Source organism: Mytilus californianus, unplaced genomic scaffold (assembly GCF_021869535.1).
Source record: "Mytilus californianus isolate M0D057914Y unplaced genomic scaffold, xbMytCali1.0.p SCAF_12, whole genome shotgun sequence".
Taxonomy (NCBI): domain Eukaryota; kingdom Metazoa; phylum Mollusca; class Bivalvia; order Mytilida; family Mytilidae; genus Mytilus; species Mytilus californianus.
The window spans coordinates 19,679,045-19,700,711 of record NW_026262604.1 but is presented as its reverse complement, the minus strand read 5'-3'; the positions used below and the strand labels follow the sequence as shown (position 1 = coordinate 19,700,711).

At 33.1% G+C, this 21,667-nt stretch overlaps 1 protein-coding gene across 1 annotated transcript; it reads left to right on the top strand.

Annotated features, from left to right (window-relative positions):
• The first annotated feature begins 4,067 nt into the window (after positions 1-4,067).
• On the top strand, positions 4,068-21,167 carry LOC127721501 (uncharacterized). The gene is made up of 4 exons (XM_052228263.1): positions 4,068-4,295; positions 14,320-14,481; positions 15,852-16,037; positions 19,605-21,167. Exons 1-4 carry the CDS (start codon positions 4,184-4,186, stop codon positions 19,880-19,882), a joined length of 738 nt encoding a protein of 245 aa, XP_052084223.1. The 5' UTR covers positions 4,068-4,183; the 3' UTR covers positions 19,883-21,167.
• Positions 21,168-21,667: the final 500 nt, after the last annotated feature.

The window sequence follows — 21,667 nt, the reverse complement described above, 5'->3', positions numbered from 1 at the left end:
CCATGAAAATGAGGTCAAGTTCAGATGACACCAGCTAAACAGACATGTACACCTAACAATCATTCCATAAACCAAATATAGTTGACCTGTTGCGTATAGTACTTGAAACAAACAGACAAAAACACAAAAACTTAACATTGACCAAAGAACCATTAAAATGAGGTCAAGGTCAGCCGACACCAGCTAGACAGACATGTACACCTTACAATCATTCCATACACCAAATGAAGTTTACCTATTGCTTACAGTACTTGGAAAAAAGACCAAAACACAAAAACTTAACATTGACCAATGAACCATGAAAATGAGGTCAAGGTAAGATGACACCAGCTAAACAGACATGTACACCTTACAATCATTCCATACATCACATATAATTGACCTGCTGCTTGTAGTATCTGAGAAACGGACCTAATCACGTAACTTTAACCTTGATCATTGATCCATGAATTAAGGTAGAGGTCAGGCTAACCCTGTCTGACGGACATGTAGACTTTGCAAGGAACCCATATACCAAATATAGTTATCCTATTACTCATAATAAGTGAGAAATTCAGATGGCAAAAAAAAAAACTGTAATTTTATTTCAAGCAGTCACTGAACCATGAAAAGGATGTCAAGGACAATGGGCATATGACAGACGGAAACTTCGTAACATAAGGTATCTGCATACGTGAAGCATCCAGGTCTTCTTTCTTCTGAAATGTAAAGCTTTATACAAATAGTTTACGCCGACGCCGGATAGTAATACCTATGTCTCGCATACTGCGACTTTCGTCGCAGGCGAGACAATAAACCTAAAATTAACGTAAGATTTATATTTATTTATACTAATCTCCCTGCATTATCAACTAAGTAAATAAACTGAACATTTCCAAATTTCTCAACGCAAATAAATCAGGACGAAAGGAAAAACTGAGTTTTTCAGATTAAATTTTATAATATTGCTAATTTAAACGTATTCAATTTATTAATGTTAATGTACTTAACAATAAGATTACGCAAGCCTTTCAAAATTATGTTTACCGCCTCGGTGGTCTCGTGGTAGCGTGTTAGCGTCGAGTGCGGGAGGTCATGGGTTCGAACCCCGACCCGGACTAACCAAAGACTTTTAGATTGGTATATGCTGCATCTCCGCTAAGCACGCGACATTAAGGAGTAAGAGCAAAGACAGGTCAACTCGGAGTCAGAATAATGTGTCCGGGAAGGGTGACATGTCTTCCTGCGAACTGTTATCTTGAGAACTACAAGCACGTTAAAAACCCGGCTCAGCATGTCAGTCTAGTAAAAAGCAGGGTTACTATTCATATTACATTAACATTTGATCGTCATGAATATGCATTTTTTTTGCCGCAGGATGTGAAGCAGCCATTCATCAGCATCATCATCACTATCAACAACACCATCATCACATCGTCGTCGTCATCATCATCATCATCGTCATTGTCATCGTCGTCGTAATCGTCATCACCATCATTGTCGTCGTCGTCGTCGTCGTCGTCGTCGTCGTCGTCGTCGTCATCGTCATCATCATCATCATCATCATCATCATCATCATCATCATCATCATCATCATCATCATCATCATCATATTAATTTTATTGATGAGTATAATCTGGACCCGGAAGTGCAGAAAGGTCAGTTGTGCATCACTGTGGTGTCATAAACATGTTGAAATAGACACATTTGACCTAAAACTACAATTTGATACATATGTGTTTGACAAAATAGATATGAGCAACGGCATTACACAAATTATTATATGTGTCAAATATTTTTTAGCAAAATCTTTTGGGTAAAACTCTTGGTCATGTCTAAATTAAACTGACAAGATCTCAAAAGGAGGCTATTTATGCACTAAATTCAAGAAATTTGAAGCCTTATAACAACAAATGCAAGTATGTAAGAAAAATTCAAATATGAATACTTATGTCTAAAAAGTAAAATCACAAAAATGAACTCCAAGGAAAATTCAAAACGGAAAGTCCTTTGTCAAATGGCAAAATCAAAAGCTCAAACACATCAAACGAATAGAAAACAACTGTCATATTCCTGACTTGGTAAACATGCATTTTCTTATGTTGAAAATGGTGGATTAAACCTGGTTATATAGCTAGCTAAACCTCTCACTTGTATGACAGTCGCATAGAATTCCAAACAAAATGAAGGATGTTCTTTGGTAGATTTATGGAACTTTTGATTTTCGAATTGAAAGGACCTAAAAAGAGGACTTATCATACCTTCCCCTTTTCACTTTAGAGACCCTTTAGAGGTTGTCATATAGAGCGGGCATCTGCACATTGTTGACGGTACTGTATGGTGACTTCCAGCTATCATTGCTTTGATCATGACAATGGATGGATGTTTATTGTCCAGTCGAAAAATAAATGCATATTCACGAAAAAATAATGACATAATAAATCTTTTGGCAGATTTTTACTTGAAAAGGTGAAAATGGGCCTGCATCCAAATGGTCCCATATATCAAATTATTATAGAGTTTGTATGTGGAACAACTTACCAAAGGGGCAGTCCATGACATAACTCTAAATGTTTGCCCCGTTGCCGACAATGCTATTATGAAAATATTTAGATACTGATGCTTTAAATAAGTTATTGAATATCCCTTCGGTATCTTCCGCATCTCTTTTAAGGAAAACATGTTGTTGTTTAGTAGGAGCACGATATCTATTTGGGATTTTACCGACGTAAAAAATACATTGTCCCATGGGTTAATGTCATTGTCCTTAATGCCATTGATGGAATAGCTCTGATTCTATTAGGATGCGTTAATATTCAAATTCTCACTTTGTATTGCAAAACAAAATGCTTTGAGGCTTTTTCTTTATTTCTTACATTAAAAATGCACATTACTTAAAAAAAACTAAAATATGGTCCAATTGAAATACCTTAGGTTTGTAATGAGTCATCATAACAGAGTAGGCGTGATTGAATTATAAACTATCATATAAAGACCGAATTATGGTCAAATTTATCCTTGTTTTAATAAATGCCTCACCCCCTTGAGACGTAAATCTGACACCCCGAGCGACACATTACATTTCGATGAACAAATTCTTTTGAAACCAATAAATTTTGACTAAGAAGCTGGGGGTATGGTTAAATTCTATGATAGGAATTCATTTCTATATATTTCATACGGGGAAAAATCGCCAAAAGTATTTTTTTATCCTGAAACTGTCATATGAAGTCCGAGCTCAAAATCTGCAACATGGAGAACTGGGAAGAGGTGTTTGAGAAAACGAAGCAACGGAAACGTCTGCTTCTGATTGCTGTAAATAGATAATGGTTCGATTCCTTCCGTGCAATACATTATTTAGTGGTAGTAATTCTCAAAAAAAAGAAATTTTGATACTTTTACTTACCTTGATCGCTTTTTCTCCTCTTCCGAACCGCCACCCCGTGTCAAACATAGCCAACACACCGAATGAGGCGTTCTACACGGTGTATATCACTGTGTAGCATCACCACCGGAGGTACCTCAGAAGCGGTGGAAAAAACAAATGTGAAGTCAGGTAAGGTCAATTTCTTCTTATTTTCATTATATTCTACGTTTTGCTGACAAGTGAATACTGATTCTTAATAACGTAGCTACTATTAAGGGCTGATTGGGATCCTTAATTGGCTGTCTCTCTCTTCAAATCGTCAGAATCGGATAGGGTGGTACCTGTCAACGAAGCATGTGACGAGTTAAAACTAGATAAAAACACATTTTTCCTTTCAACTATTCATTTGACGTTTTTCGTAGAACAAAGGTATATCAGATTCAAGCTTGAACAACACTGTATTTCGAAATAAACTATTTTTATAGAGAAATTCTTGTAAATGAAGCGGATAAATTGTACGGCGAATAGCGGCGAATTGTTGTTTACTGTACGGGGATTAGAATAGGTACATTTTGCTATCATTGTTGTTTTGCTTCGGGGGTACCTATATCCGGTGGTGATGCTACACATTGTATATAGTATTTAAACATTTAATTATCGTGTACACACATTAGATTTAAATGTAGAATAGGTATTCACCGTCACATATGACTGCTAGTGAATTTCATATGAATTATCCCCCTTTGTTCTTTGTTATTCATAATTTTAGACAACAAAACACGTTTGTCTGTTTTCTATTACAACTTCAGCAATTAATAGAAGAAACCACTAAAATACATGGGATACGTATCAGTATTTATCAATGCTATTATTGTAGCACTGATGGCTATGTACGTGTACGAAAATGAAAGAAGAATAGGCGAAATGTCAACTAGGCTTGCTCGAACAGGTAATGAGAAGTAAAATAGTTCAGGGAAACACAATAATTTACGTCAAACTAATAAAAATATAAAGATAATAAGATAAAAAAAAATCATGCATAGTGATCAACCAAATAATTCCAAAAATATTAGTATACCGCTGATGAAATATATAAAAAAAAATCGTCTAAAATAAGGTAATATCATCTATGGTCATCTATAGACTCAATTATAAAGTAATGTGTAAAAGTGGATCCTACTAACTCAATACGTTTTACGTTTCTTTTTGGGTATAACGTAATGATTTGGGTTGGTAACTGTATGTTGACCCCTAGCTAGATGTGTTTAGGTTATTTATATCGCTGGAATGCTGTCTTATTGATGTGAACACTACACCTCCCATAATTCATAATAGTTTGTCATCTACCTAGCTGCACTTATTTCAGTTGTTTCTTAAAGTCCAATAATATTAAATATATGTTGCCATCCTCGAATATATTTTAACATTGCTGAAATCATTCGAAGGATCTAGATCTACATTTCATGCTCGACTAGCCCTCATATAATGTTTGAATTCAGGTTCATTTTTCCTTTACCATGTTAACCCTGGCATGTAAAAAATATCATTGTCATCAAACAAACCTATAGTTTACAATATAAGGAAGGCTTTTTTCACATCAGTATCAACCAATGAAAGTAAAATTTTTATGGGAGGTAGATAAATACTAATGCATAATATGACTCTTTGATATTTTTGACTGCATGGGGACAAGAAAATTCCAGTGATTTGTAACAAAATTGCACTTACAAAAACGGTAATTTCGATATTTGTAAATCTAGACGATTTTAAGACCAATTTATAATATCATATTTTTTGGTTTTTAAAAGGAGATAGCATAGTCGTTTGTCAATGTCATGATTCGTCTCATTGTCGGCATGTGTTGAATCTTCGGCCTTCCGTTTAACTAGCTTCTGGTAATTTTGTTCAGTTTGCCAAGGTGGGAATACTGTTCTTATCTCCTGTTCTGCCGACATAGCGCGACAGAAAATTAACAGCGCAAAGCAAAACACATAAAAGTTTTTGATAGTTTATCACCGATGATGATATCATCAACATACTTGACTTTTTTATCCACAAAATATTTGTTGTGTTTGGTGGATTGATATATATACAGATGGTTGGTATTCCAATGGTGCACCCCTACTTGCCGACTTGTTTTAGCACTCATGTGAAGCAGAATTCATACAAAACATTATAAAAGAAAAAAGAAAAGAAAAAAGAAACATCTTGCAAAAAAAAAAGTTCTTTAATTCAGATATCAAGGATATACTGATGATGTCTTGTCACTCAATAACCCACATTTCAGTGAGTGCCTGAATCTTATATACCCCAGTGAACTGAGATAAAGGATACTACCGAAACTAGAAGGTCTGCTTCATAAATGTTTTTTTTTAAATTGTATCATTGTTTACTGAAAATGTTAACGCTTGTTAGTTTCATACAGAAAATACCAATACCGTATCCTGGTTTTGTTCAACATAATTAGTATATATAATAAATATTATTGGTTAGTATTTGCTAGTTATCTAAATTCTGAAATAATCATTACTAGATTATAATATAACCATAGCTTCTTTATGATCTGGAGCAGGATCTGCTTACCCTTCCAAAGCACCTGAGATCACCCAATGTTTTTGGTAGGGTTCGTATTGCTCAGTCTTTAGTTTTCTATGTTGTGTTTTGTATACTATTGTTTGTCTATTGGTCTTTTTCTTTTTTAGCCATGGCGTTGTCAGTTTATTTTCGACTTATGGGTTTGAATGTCCCTTTGGTATCTTTCGCCTCTCTTTTTCAATAAAGAATGCCATATATTTTTGAAAAAAGAAGAAAACTTTTTTTTTATAAAATACACAGAAATTTGATTTTTTGACAACAGTGTCTATATATTCATAGCGAATTTTATATTACGCTTCACTAGTAAGGGTGTACTCCTACACACATAACCTGCTCCAACAGAGTTAGAAGGAAGAACGTTATGTCTGTGTCTCAAGTAACTTGCGACATGTTTTCGCAGTCTTAGATTTTTAGATACCAGAAAAATCGTCTTTTATGTAATTTTACCGATTGTGACATTTTGACTTGGTGTGGATTCGCATGATGGCGGATGGTGCATATAAAGCAGACGATTCGTTTGGAGTTCATGCGATTCCCGCAGTTTTTGTTTGGTATCTTGATATGTATTCCTAATCAATTTATGAGATTTAAGCATCGGTAAACTACAGTTGCCTTAATTTATGATCAAGAACTGACCTAATAATATAAACAAAATAGTAAAATAACATCTGCACAAATGTATTAAATATGTCAATTGATCTTTGAAGAATTATTTTATTTGTCGTCGTTTGATTTTTGCACTTTTTTTTGTTATATGCATGTTTAAGACCAGAACAAAAATCTAAACGGTAGATCAGGTAAATTAAGTCGACCGGAACAATGGGCGAGAATTAAGAATGCTACTGGTATAAGTATATTTTCGCATGGAGTCTAAATTTCTCAACTCATACGATATTCAAGATCTTGCAGCTGCTACTCTGAAATTGTCTGAGCAAACAATTAATGAGCCAGGGTTTTGCCAGACGTTCTTTGACTAAAAAAGTTCATGGGAAAGTTCAAAGACCTAATAGGTAAATTTTCAGTTTCTACTTCACAAATAATACAAGATGGCCTTGAGTTATAGATTCTAGGTGCTGAAGTTGTGTATCTTTTTATTTACTTTAAATACTGTTTTCCCTTTATTTGTCTTCGTGCTATTATGTTTCATTTGATCGAATGATTCAGTATAAATTTTATGCACCGGATATTTTATTGTGAGCGTTCCTGGTGCAGGTGGGTTATGAGGTGTGATTCGGACGCAAGAGGCTTTTACAGTGTTGTTTCTATATTTTATATTTTATTTTTCTTAATTTGTACTTTATCGAGAAAGTGTATACTATAAACGGTATATACTACAAACTGCAAACACTTTTTTTTATCGGCTTTTTTTGTCAACTTATTATCAACTACAATTTTTTGTTGGTGTCTTTGTTAGATTTATTGGTATGTTTGTTTGATTTTTTAGTCAGTTGTGTTGTATGTGTGTGATGTATATTTACAGAGTTTGGGATGCTGGATCCCACTTATTGTCATATTACCTATTATGTCTGCTTGGGTTGTTCACATAATTTTGTCAATATAACGAAACTGTAAACATCTGTCATACAAGAGAGAGATTTAGCTAGCTATAAAACCAGTTTATCCCACCATTTGTTTTCCACTCGTTCCGTTGGTTGATTATGTTTGATTTTGTCAGTTTATATTGACTCCCCCTTTTGAATTTACCTTGGAGTTCGGTATTTTTGTGATACTTTTTTTGGATACGGTCACATCCTGGCTGTGCAAAAGAACTCAACGTAAAGTTGTTGTATTAGTTCTCCAAACTACAGATAACGTACATAATGCTATCCCAGCACGAGGCATCGGATTTATCGTCCCCATTCTGACTAGAAGTAGCTGCGTATTGTTATGATATTGTAACTATCATGTTTTTTTTTCATCTTGGTCTAATTTGTTTTGTGTGGCCTTATAACTTGTATAATATGTTTACATACTATTTATAGTTGTTTACAAAGTAATGTTATAACTGTGCAGTTTAGAAATCACTGGAACAATCATAGATACTGATGGAATGATTAGAACTTTCTATTTGACTTACATAATGATTCTAGAATGACCATACACTACGATGTGTACTTTTAACTTCTACTAAAGTATATTCTAGAAGTTTTCGTTCTAAAGTTTTCTAGGAGTTGCCCTTCTACAGTGTTCTAGAGGTTTCCGTGACAGCTATATATATATACCGAAACCGAAATTGGACAGATCAGACATAAATATATTTGCATTGGATTCTCAAAAGATCTCTGGAGTTGTTGGATTGACACTTTGATTTACGTTATCTACATCATACTAGATTGTGAACTTATTGGACTCATTCGATTACAGTTAGAGAAGAATTCCGGATAAAGAAAAGACAAAGGATCGGACACATAATTTAATAGTTAAGTTGACATTTCTATTTGTGTAATATTTCTTGTAAAATTGTATAATACATCTTGTTAAATTTTATTATTGATTTGTGTCTTTTGTTGGCTACAATTTTAAGGTTATTTCTGGCCGTAACAGTATTTACACATCTCTCACATCTAAAAGACGCCTTTTTTTAGGTATGTTTTTTGTTGACATGAATATCATTGATATGTTATTTTTTTATTAAATTTTCTGTTTATATTGAATTGTTCGAAACACTATAACACATGGAGCGAAATGTTTTTATTTTTTTCACACCGGTTATTTATGGCCGTAACAGAAATTGGGGGCTCGTCCGGGAGAACGTTAATATCAGATTAAAATTTTCTGTATTTATAGAATTAGAATTAGCCAACAAAATTTTGATGCCGGTAAATTTTTATAACGCCAGACTTGGAAGGGGTTGATAACTTATAGAAAGAGGAATTAGTGTTGCTTGCTAAACATCTAAAAATAAATTTTATGAGAAAACAAATTATAAAAAATTTGGTAATAGACAAATTAGTTGACACAGACTTTTTTGGTGAAGAGGCTCTTGAACTTAAGGTCGAAAATGTTGATTCTATCAAGGTAAAACAGCTTGAATTAGAACATGAATTTAAATTAAAACAATTGGAAAAGGAAGAAAGACAGGCAGAACTTGAAATGAAGGAAAGGGAAAGGTTAGAGATAGAGAAAATAAAAGAAAAAGAAGATGAATTTAAATTAAAACAGGCAGAACTTGAAATGAGAGAAAGGTTAAAATGAAAATTGAAATGGTTAAAGTAGAAAGCAATACTAAAGTAGAGTCAAAATCAGAATATTTTGATGCAGCACAAAATATACGTCTGGTTTCCAGATTTTGTGAAAAAACAGTTGATAAATATTTTCTACAAAATTTGAAATGGCAAAAGCCTTATTGGACTACAATGCTGCAAAGTGTTTTTGAGGGCAAGGCCGCTGAAATTTACTCAGCACTTTCATAAGAAAAAAGTTCTAATTAAGACACTGTAAAACAGGAAGTTTTGAAAGCTTATGAGCTAGTGCCAGAAGCATATAGACAGAAATTTAGGTCTTATAAAATGTTTGATCCACAAACCTATGTTGAATTTGCTAGGGAAAAAGAAGATCTATTTGATAAATGGCTTACGTCAAAGAAAATAGATAACAATTTTGATAATATAAGACAATTGATGTTATTAGAAGAGTTCAAGCAGTGTGTTCATTTAGACTTAAAAACACATTTAGATGACAAAACTGTTGAGACATTACAAGATGCAGTTATTATTTCCGATAATTATACCCTTTCACATAAAAGGTAAAAAAGGAAATTACAAAAATCAAAATACTGAGCGTACTGATAGTAAGCCTGTTGCACAGAATAAAGTCAATCCAGTAATAATATGTCTAGTCCAAAATTTGATCTTTTGAGAAGAAGTCACTGACTTGTGCTTATTGTAAGAAAAATGGTCACCTGATGGCTGATTGTTTTAGACTCCAGAAGAAGAATGAAAGAAATAATAAACCCAAGTCCAGTGCTTGTACGACACCCCTTGTTACCAATAAGTTGGAATGTCCTGCAAGTCAGGCTTTTAAGTCCAGTTTTTGTGATTACATGAAGGATTATAAACCCTTTATGTCTGATGGGTTTGTTTCTATTGTTGATAATACTACTCCTCAGCCTATTAAGATTTTACGGGACACTGGAGCTTCTCAGACTTTGTTGTTAGAAGGTGTATTGCCTTTGTCCGAGGAGACTTCCGTTGGTGCCTCCGTTTTGTTACAAGGTGTTGAGTTAGGTTGTATAGATGTTCCCCTCCATCGTATTTATTTGAAGTCAGATTTGATTACTGGACCAGTTGTAGTGGGTGTTCGTCCTAATTTTCCTGTTGAGGATGTTTCATTATTGCTAGGAAATGATCTAGCTAGGAACAAAGTGGTTGCTGAACCAATTGTTACCAGTGAACCGGTGGTGGATGTTAAATCACATGAAGATGATGCTGAACTGTATCCAGCTTGTGTTGTTACTAGGGCAATGGCAAGAAAACAACAGAATGAGGATTTACAAGACGAGCAGTATGATTATATGGACCTTTCTGACACTTTCCTTGCCGACATTGACGGTTCCTGTGGCTCAGAAAAGGCCATAATAAAACCACCTAGTTTTAACAAGCATGTACTAGTAATTATGCCATGGCCAGACATGAACAGCCATTCATTAGACAGAAGAAAATTTGTGGAAGAACAAAATAAAGACCCTGAGGTTCTTCATTTCACAAGAGGGCCCAACCACAGGAGGAAGCAGACAAAGTGGCCGAATGTTACTATCATCAAGACGGCATTTTAATGAGGAAGTGGATGCCCCTTATGCTACCCCAGAGGAGGAATGGAGATTGGTATACCAAGTGGTGGTGCCTAAAGTCTATAGGCAAGAACTAATTGGTTTTGCCCATGACACCCTTTTGACTGGACACTTAGGTATAAGGAAGACTTGCCTTAAAATCTTGCAGCATTTCTATTAGCCCAGACTAAGAAATGATGTCACAGAATACTGCAAATCATGTCATATATGCCAGGTTGTTGGTAAGCCTAACCAGAAAATACCACCAGCATCACTTCTGCCAATTCCAGCCTTTGTAGAACCTTTCAGTCGAGTACTAATTGATTGCGTTGGACCTTTACCAAAGACCAAGACTGGAAATGCGTATTTATTGACGATCATGTGTACATCCACTCGCTTTCCTGAGGCTATTCCGTTAAGGAATATCAAGACACCAACTATTGTCAAAGCTCTTATCAAATTTTTCACGTTAGTAGGAATTCCTAAGTCTACACAGTCCGACCAGGGTTCAAATTTCATGTCAGGTTTATTTCAGCAGGTCGTTTACCAGTTAGGGATTGCTCAATATAGATCAAGTGCTTATTATTCAGAATCTCAAGGTGCCTTAGAACGTTTTTATCAAACACTAAAGAACATGATTAGAACTTTTTGTCTTCAATTTGACAGGGACTGGGATTATGGTGTTCACTTTCTACTTTTTGCGGTCCGAGAGGCTGTTCAAGAATCCCTTGGTTTTAGTTCCTTTGAGTTGGTATTTGGTCATACCGTAAGGGGACTTTTGTATAGGTTAAGGAAAAATGGCTTACTGAAGACACTGACTTGAATCTACTAGACTATGTATCTAGATTTAAAGAAAAATTGTATACTGCTTGTCAAATTGCTCAGAAAAACTGTACAGAATAAGATGAAAATATGGTATGATCAAGATGCCAGGGACAGATTTTTTTAGCCTGGTGGTCAGGTACTTGTATTTTTGCCAGTCCCTGGACATCCTTTACAGGCTAAATACTGTGGTCCTTATACAATAGAGAGTAAAATCAATGATTTGAATTATATTGTAAAAACTCCAGGTCGGCGCAAACAAAATAGAGTGTGTCATATTAATATGTTAAAACCATATTTTGAGCGTACTAATGAAGGTGAGAGCAAACCAGTTGCCACTTTAGCCATGATTAAATAGGAGAATGAGCATGACAAACCAGATATAACTGAACCATCTTTTGATTCTAAGACTATTGAACAATCAGTTAGATTGAAAAATTCAGAAATTTTGTCAAATTTAGACTCAAAACTTGCACATCTGACTTTTGATCGTAGAGAAAAATTGAAAACTTTGGTATTTTCTTTTAAAAATCTTTTTCCAGATGTGCCAAACAAAATCACTGCTGTTTGTTATGATGTTGATGTAGGCAATGCTTCTCCAATTAAACAACATCCTTACCGGCTCAATCCACTAAAACTTGATTTTATGAGACAAGAAATTAGATATATGCTTGACAATGATATTATTGAGCCGAGTAACAGTGAATGGAGCTCTCATTGTCTCCTTGTGCCCAAACCAGATAAAACCATTCGTTTCGTGACTGATTTCAGAAAAGTAAATTCAGTTTCAAAATCTGATTCCTATCCGATTCCAAGGATAGACGATTGCATTGATAATATTGGACAAGTAAGATTTGTGAGCAAATTCGATTTATTGAAAGGTTACTGGCAAGTACCATTGACACAGAGAGCTCGTGAAATATCAGCTTTTGTTACTCCAGATGGCTTATTTCAATATACTGTCATGCCGTTTGGTATGAAAAGTGCTCCTAAGACTAGCTACATTTCAAAGAATGATCAATAATGTAATAAAAGATTTAGACTGTTGTTATGCTTATATTGATGATCTTATTGTATGTAGTGATAGCTGGGAAGAGTATTTAACGCATTTATATGATACTTTTGATAGATTGTCACAATCCAATTTGACTGTTAATCTTGGTAAAAGTGAATTTTGTCAGGCCAATGTTGATTATTTAGGGCATACAGTTGGTCAAGGTCAAGCGAAACCTATAATGGCTAAAGTGGATGCAATCACCAAGTTTCCTCCTCCTACAAATAAAAAACTTAGGCATGATTGGTTTTTACAGAAAATTTTGTTCAAATTTTGCTACTGTTGTTCAACCATTGACTCATCTTTTACGGAAAGATTCTAAATTCATATGGAGTGATAATTGTCAAAACGCTTTTGAAAATAGCAAATCCCTTTAAAGTAACAGTCCTATTATCACTCCAGACTTTGAAAAGCAATTCAAACTTGCCGTTGACGCAAGTGATGTAGGAGTTGGAGCCGTTTTATATCAAGAAACAGATAATAATGTTGAGAAACCTATTTCATATTTTTCCAAGAAATTGGATAAACATCAGAAAAATTATTCAACTATTGAAAACGAGTGTATGGCACTGTTGTCAGCACTTCAACATTTTGATGTATATTTAAATCCCACTATGCATCCTATTCTTGTTTATACTGATCATAATCCTCTCACCTTCATACAAAAATTGAGAAACAAGAACCAGAGGTTGACTAGGTGGAGTTTATTGTTACAGGAATATGATGTTATTGTGAAACATATTAAAGGTAAAGACAATGTAATAGCAGATGCTTTATCTAGATCTTATTAAAACACTGTATACATACAATATATTTTTGTATATATTGTTCATGAAAAGTTCTTATTACACTCAAATTTTTTAAGGGGGGGGGGGGGGATGTTATGATATTGTAACTATCATGTTTATTTATCTTGGCCTAATTTGTTTTGTGTGGCCTTATAACTTGTATAATATGTTTACATAATATTTATAGTTGTTTACAAAATAATGTTATAACTGTGCAGTTTAGAAATCACTGGAACAATCATAGATACTGATGGAATGATTAGAACTTTCTATTTGACTTACATAATGATTCTAGAATGACCATTAACTACGATGTGTACTTTTAACTTCTACTAACGTATATTCTAGAAGTTTCCGTTCTAAAGTTTTCTAGGAGTTGCCCTTCTACAGTGTTCTAGAGGTTTCCGTGACAGCTATATATATACCGAAACCGAAATTGGACAGATCAGACATAAATGTATTTGCATTGGATTCTCAAAAGATCTCTGGAGTTGTTGGATTGACACTTTTATTTACGTTAACTACATCATACTAGATTGTGAACTTATTGGACACATTCGATTACAGTTAGAGAAGAATTCCGGATAAAGAAAAGACAAAGGATCGGACATATAATTTAATAGTTAAGTTGACATTTCTATTTGTGTAATATTTCTTGTAAAATTGTATAATACATCTTGATAAATTTTATTATTGATTTGTGTCTTTTGTTGGCTACAATTTTAAGGTTATTTCTGGCCGTAACAGTATTTACACATCGCTCACATCTAAAGGACGCCTTTTTTTAAGTATGTTTTTTTTTACATGAATATCATTGATATGTTATTTTTTTATTAAATTTTCTGTTTATATTGAATTGTTCGAAACACTATAACACATGGAGCGAAATGTTTTTATTTTTTTCACACCGTTATTTTTAATATAGAGTCCATTTTTAACACCGCAGGTTGGAAACTATCAACATTAAAAGATGAACTTGATCAAGTACAACAAGAACAGAAAGCAATACAAATTAAAATTGGAGACATGGATCAGTTATTATCAAAAAAAGCAGGGATAGAGGAATTGGCTGAAATAAAAAATCAACTACTCAAAACACATGAAAAAGGTTTGGAGTTAAATTAGATATGTAACTCATATTTTGTGGAGACTTGAAACCAAACGGTTTAGAAAGTGTGGATAGAAAAGACTCCAGCTCTCTTTATTTCTTTTGAAATCTAAAATTTATCAAAAGTTTAACGTTTATTTTTGCTTCACATTCAATTATGATTATTATTATATATTTTGGTAAACTATGATTAGAAGATGACTCTTAAATCGTTGAGAATGGGTTTAACAGGAAATCATTTCTGGCATTTTTCATGCCTTGTGTTTTTGTTCACCTAATCATTGAATTGTTTCTGTCATATAAACTGCAATATATGTGGAATTAGATACAAATGTATGCTCAATATCACATTATACCAGGGAAGCTCCATCCGTCCATCTTTCTTGGAATCTGCCAGTTTGCTTGTCATCATCATCTTTTGTTTTATGTTCGTTATGAGTTAAATTTTTCGGTCCTTTCTTGTCATTTTGTCTAGTTTGGAAACGAGTGAGTACTGTTGTTATGTCGTGTCCTCCCGACTTTTATGATCAATAGTTTACCTAAGGATATTAACAGAATGGTAAACTTACATCTTTATAAAAAAGAAATAATGATTTTTAGTTTTATTAAAGAATTGTTAATATTATTAAAGTTTTTTTTTAGTTTTAATAAACATGTTAAATGCTTAAATTGATATCTTAAGAACCATTGTTTTTTTTCACCACTTGATTATTGATAGACATTGCCTGTTGTTTGCCTAACTTCAGGTGTCAAATATTTTTATGTATATTCAGGACGAGAAAAATAAACAAGGATTCAAAAAGGTAGGTGCGGGTCGACTGAGATAACGGTCTGAACTTTCGAATGCTATTGGTATTAGGGTATGTTGATAAAGGTCGAAAATATTTGTCCGAAAAAATCCACAAAAAAGTTGCAAAAAAAAGGCATCGAATTTACGCCCCTAATCCGACCAAAAAAAAGCAGCGGATTTATACATCCCTCCACAGCCAAAAGGACGCCATTCTTTAGCATAAGTTTGATTAGTCAAGCGTAGACGATATACACTAGAACCCGCATGTTCATGTTTAGTATTATTTTTGGCACTTTTTGTAAAAATGTATTTGTAGTTATCCCACGCATGCACAGCAGTAAGTAATCATAAAAACATATGATGGATAACTTGATACCCACAGAAGAAGGATAGGAAGGGGGAAACAATGGAATTTGCCACTTGGAATAGATTTTATTTCTTTAGCAATACTACAAATGAACATGTGTAATTGGTATAATGAAATGCCTCAAAGATATTAAAAGAAAAAATCAAACTAAAAAGAAAGTGTGAATTTTTCACATCATAATTGTTAATGTATAGTCTATTTTTGTCTCTCCAGGCCTTGAAGGGGAAAAGAAACTATCAACTTTAGAAGGTAAACTTGATCAATTAAAACTTGATAGTAAAGAAGAAATGAAAGCAATACAAGTTAAAATTAATGACATGGAGCAATTATTATCAACAAAAGCAGGGATAGAAAAATTGGCTGAGATAGAAAAGCAACAACTCAAAGCACAGGAAAAAGGTTTGAAGCTATTATTTAGAAATGTAATTTAAATTAGAGCATATTTTTCATGGCGACATAATCAAAGATTGTTCTATTTACGGAAATTTAGAGTTTGTTGATATCACTAAATTCTGTTTTGTTTGTCTTTTTCATTTTTAGTCATGTCGTTGTCATTTTATTTTCGACGTAAGAGTTTGAATGTCCCTTTGGTAACCTTCGCTTCTCTTTTGATAAGAACTGAGATTTTGGCTCGCCAAAAAAACTCCACAAATTGTTGTTGCAACGGTTCTTCATCGTGCAGCCAGTGTAGAACTATCCCTTACTAAACTTGACTATGGAGTATTTTCTTTTAAAAAAATGAGTCCGATGTCCAGCCTGTAACCAATATGGCTGCCAACACTAAAAATAGCACATAATAGGTCAAATGCAAGTATTGTCTATTATCTAATAAACAGTTATAAATGTAAAAATCCGACAGGGGAAAAGGTGTTCAGAATGTCGAGATCTATCTACTGTCCATTTTGAAGAAAAAGTGTCCTTACTTTATTTACAAGTCCTTCAGAATTATGAAACAAATTGGTATTGGTTTTGACAAGTATTCCAAGAAGTCAATATTTAAAAAAAAAATTATATTTTGCAAAAGATGGTTGAACTTTTTTATTATATTGTAGAAGAATTAGATTTTGTTTCTTCATACTGTCCTTTAATGATAAAATAATTTTCCCTGCCCCTGCATTATACTACTTAAATAAGAAAGATTTTCGCCAGACATATCAAATGCAAAGCAGGCATATATTTTCTTTTTATTCTTATGCAAGTATTTATATATTCAAGAGTTTAGAACAAAACTATCAGAAGGTCTTTATTTTTTTCTGAAGCCAAATTGACTACTGCTGATAGAATTTACCATCAATCTTTGATTTAATACAGCATCAAACATCATTGGGAGAGCAGCGTATCTTTTACCTATTGTGTCTGATTGTTTTGTTCACACATTGTTGTCAATAAAGTGGAGTTCTATGCGAATGTCATACAAGTGAGAGGTTTACCAAGCTATAAACCCAGTTTTATCAAGCATTTTCTACATAAGAAAATGCCTGTACCAAGTCAGGAATATGACAGTTGTTTTCCATTCGTTAGATGTGTGTGAGCTTTTGATTTTACCATTTTAAAAAGGACTTTCCGTTTTGAATTTTCCTTGGAGTTTTGTATTTTTTTTGGTTTTTTTACTTTTTTTAGATATAATTCTATATAGTTATTTTGATGACATATTCCCATCCTGATTTATACAGTTAAATCAAATATGAGTATATTAGTATTGACGGATACATACATTCAAAACTAGATTAAACAGTGACAAAGATTTTTTTTATTTAATTCCACTATTTCAATAATAATGGTATCTTGTCCAGGGATTTTTCTTTTTTAGCTCACCTGGCCCGTAGGGCCAAGTGAGCTTTTCTCATTACTTAGCTTCCGTCGTCCGTCGTCGTCGTCGTTAACTTTTACAAAAATCTTCTCCTCTGAAATTACGGGCCCAAATTTAATCAAACTTGGCCACAATCATCATTAGTGTATCTAGTTTAAAAAATGTGTCCGATGACCCCACTTGCTAACCAACATGGCCGACATGGCTAAATATAGAACATAGGAGTAAAATGCATTATAAAAAGGCTTATATCTCTAAAACTAAAGCATTTAGAGCAAATCTGACATGGATAAAAATGTTCATCAGTTTTAGATCTATCTGCCCTGAAATTTTCAGACGAATCAGACAACCCGTTGTTGGGTTGCTGCCCCTGAATTGGTAATTTTGAGGAAATTTTGCAATTTTGGTTATTATCTTTAATATTATTATATATAGAGATAAACTGTAAACAGCAATAATTTTCAGCAAAGTACGATCTACAAATAAGTCAATATGACAAAAATTTTCAATTGACCCCTTAAGGAGTTATAGCCCTTTATAGTCAAATTTTTAACAATTTTTTTCGTAAATTTTTGTAATCTTTTTTCAATAGGTTATCTTGATTGAAAAATGTATCCGATGACCCTGCCATCCAACCAACATGGCCGCCATGGCAAAAAAAAAGAACATAGGGATTTACTATAGAAGTCTAAGGGAAAATTGTAAAAAAAAAAATCTCAAATGGTCACAACTTGAAAACTAATTTGAATAATTTGAATACACGATTTCCAAAACCACAGTAGATACAGGTGAGCGACACAGCCTCTTGAGAGCCTCTAGTTTAGTTTATTTATACATGTAATGTTGTATGGCATGATCATGATGATATGTTAAGGGAGTCTTTTCAATATAAGCAATCTTTTTCTATTTCGAATTTTAATTTTATATTTACAAATTACGGGTTTCCTTGATTTTGAATATGGTTGGTAATTACTTTGTCATCTCTTAAAATTTCTGGTGCTTCATTATTATCGTTATTTGTATTCTTCATATCTTTAAGAATATCCCAATAATTAAAAGTATCTGTCAATGAGTTAAATATCTTCTCTCTGTACTGTGCTTTATTTCAATTTCACTAAGTTTTAATATCTTTAAAACAATTTAGAATATTTTTGTTAAAGTTGAGTATTTGGATCATCCAACCAAATTTTATTTCTCTTTCAGTCTCATAAACTGACTATAAATGTCTTTATTTTTTTTATTTTAAAAGTTTTGTTATTTTACAACTATCTCTGAGATATTTTCAAACATATTAGTTAACTTTTCTGCTGCATCATCAACCTCCCTCTGATTTCCCTCGTAATCATTTAGTTCATAATTTATCATTTCACTTTTTTTTTTTTTTATAAAAATAAGAGCTTTTAGGAGCAAATTTTGTGAATTATACGTATTGTATACGTCTTCCTTACTTATGTATCTCTTAAAATCTTTCCATATGTTTTCTATGTGACTATTAAGATCAAAGACCTGTGTTTAACATTATAATTTAAAGTTAACTAAATTTAAACATGATCTGACATGCAAGTACAAATCTCGGTTTTATAATATTTTACTGAGAGCAGAAGACTTTTGAGATTTACTGCATAATCCACATAACTGTAACCATTTACTGATATATAAGTAAAGTAACATAAACTGTCCCAGATAAGTCATTTAATATTCACAGCCTTGAGGCAGTACACAATTCTAATCGAGTTTTACTATTAATTTCAGCGTCCACTTCATAATAGTCTGGTAATGAGATTTTCAGCATCATAATTATTCATTGGATAGAAATAACTAGACATTGACTAGTCCTTGCATTCATGTCTCCCATTTGAAGTATGTTCCCCTGTACTGCAAGAAGTACTTATCTCATTTTGTAGCAAGTTGTAACTTATTTTGAAAGTTATGGGGGTACATATATTGCACACAAATTCAAATATTCATTTAAATAAAAAAAATCTTTTTAAAGTTTTTGCCACGATCTGTTTTGTAATTTTGTACCATATATAGTGGTTATACCTTTTGATATTTCTTTTTTTATAGTATATATTTGATGTTATGTATTTCATGTATTTGTTTGTGCTCTTTTGTTTATATATATATATTCTTTTCGTTTTTTGTGTTTGTTACAGCTGTCAACAGTATAATCATATGCGAAAGAAATTCGGCCTTTATCGTATGTAATTCGCACATTAGTATACTGGAAGCTATATACGGACGTCAAACAGATGCAAATATTTGTCCAACGTTGGTAAAAACCAGCAACTGTAGGTCATCTGCGTCCGATGGTAGGGTGAAACACCAGTGCAATGGGAAAAGTATATGTGAACTAACGGCAAGTAATCAGCAATTTGGTGATCCCTGTATCGGAGTTGGCAAGTATCTAGAGGTCAAATATACATGCACATAGCTGGAAACATTAACTGTTTTTTTAGACTGTGAGGTTTATTCAGTTATAACAACACAAGTGCATTAAAATAATATTGTCAACGTATTACTTTTCATAAGAATGTAAAGGAGAGTGAATGCGTACTGATGAAAAAACGGTTTTATCCTTCAATCCATAATCATATAAATACCTCATGTAGGGCTAGTCTTATTCATACTCTAAATACTAGTACACGTTTGTCAGACAAACAATTAACTGCCCAAGGAATAGATTACCTTAGCTGTATTTGACAAAACTTTTAGGAATTGTTGGTCCTCAATGCTATTCAACTTCGTACTTTGTTTGGCCTAATGAGTCTATTTTTTAGAAGAAACGCGCGTCTGGCGTACACAATGTCAACCCTGGTATCTATGATGAGTTTATTTATCATTAATTCATTTTATATGAATGATACAAATAGGAACCATCAAAAACCTTTAGTCGCAGAAATACGGATAGACCATAGTCAAAAGAGCGAAACACGTAGATAAAAAATTCAAACACCGAAAAAATTGTTTAACAGGAACCCCGCCAGTTACTCTAGAGGGGTCAATAGTTCTTACTTAACTAGTGGTAATCGTACGATTCGTTTTACTCCTGATGACATTTGTTGGTGAGTAAGTTAAACAGTTTGGTGCATTTGATCATACCAAATTATCTAAACAATAGATAATTTTGTGACAAGGCACATTACGTTATCTTTTTTGAAATGCATATAGTATTTAATTCGCAAGTAAAGGAAAACACGTGTTTAATTATTGTATACGTCTCTGTTCCTATTCTAATGCTCATTAAGGGAAATTGCATTCTGTCTCATTTTGCTATTATAATTTAAAATGTTGTTTTAATTTTAGTTATTTTACAGTTATGTAATAGTGTTCTTCTTCAACAGAGTATTACAAATAATTCATTAGTTTTAGAGAAGTCCTTAAATATCTTCCTTTTTTTGTTATTTCAGTATGCTTATTGAGTATTTGGGTTTTAGTGACCATTTTTGCCAATGAAAACAGCGAACTCATTGTGTTTTTAAATCACCGTTTTTTTTTAAATAAAGAATTAACAGCAAATGAGCCACTTCGATCTGTCAAATATCTGACAAAGCGGTTCCAATAGTAGTTTTAGTAATTTACGAGTTACATCCCTTTGTTGCCACTTAAAACTCATGTGTACTGTTATTGTTTTAGCACCATATGCTGTTATTTTCTAGTGAACATAATTAAAATATTTTATAACCTTTTCACTAAATATGATTAATTATTCTTTTATACTTTTTTGTTAACATATTTTATCATTTTCAAAACAGTTCCAGGAAAAAGGAGTATTCATTTACCTGGTACATAATAAATCATACCCAGAGATACTTTACTATTTTAGTATGTATTTTAAATTTACTGTTTACCCGAACAATTCTAAAAACGAAATGAAAACAACACGTTGTAAATTTAATGCGCCCGAAACGCTTTTCTGGGTACCGTTTCACAAAGCCTTCGTAAGTCTACGTGTCATCGTACGTCCATCGTAAATAGATCGTAGGTTTTACAGCCGTTTCACAAAGCCGTCGTAAGTTAAGATGATCGTAAAAAATACGTAATTCCTGGCGTAACTTACTACAGCTATAACCAGTCGTATCTCGATCGTAATTTTCGCGAACATGAATTAAACCATATCTAGGATGGCTGCAGCGTTCTTTATTCTCGATCAAGATGCCGCAAATGTTAGAAGACGAACATGACGAAGAAGAATCTTCATTATTAGAACCACACTTTT

What these genes read in the sequence shown, in the direction of transcription:
- LOC127721501 (XM_052228263.1), top strand. Translation starts at nt 4,184, where the DNA reads ATGGGATACGTATCAGTATTTATCAATGCTATTATTGTAGCACTGATG. An exon ending in ACTCAAAACACATGAAAAAG is followed by an intron (nt 14,482 to 15,851) that starts GTTTGGAGTTAA and finishes TTGTCTCTCCAG; the next exon opens with GCCTTGAAGGGGAAAAGAAA. An exon ending in ACTCAAAGCACAGGAAAAAG is followed by an intron (nt 16,038 to 19,604) that starts GTTTGAAGCTAT and finishes TGTTTGTTACAG; the next exon opens with CTGTCAACAGTATAATCATA.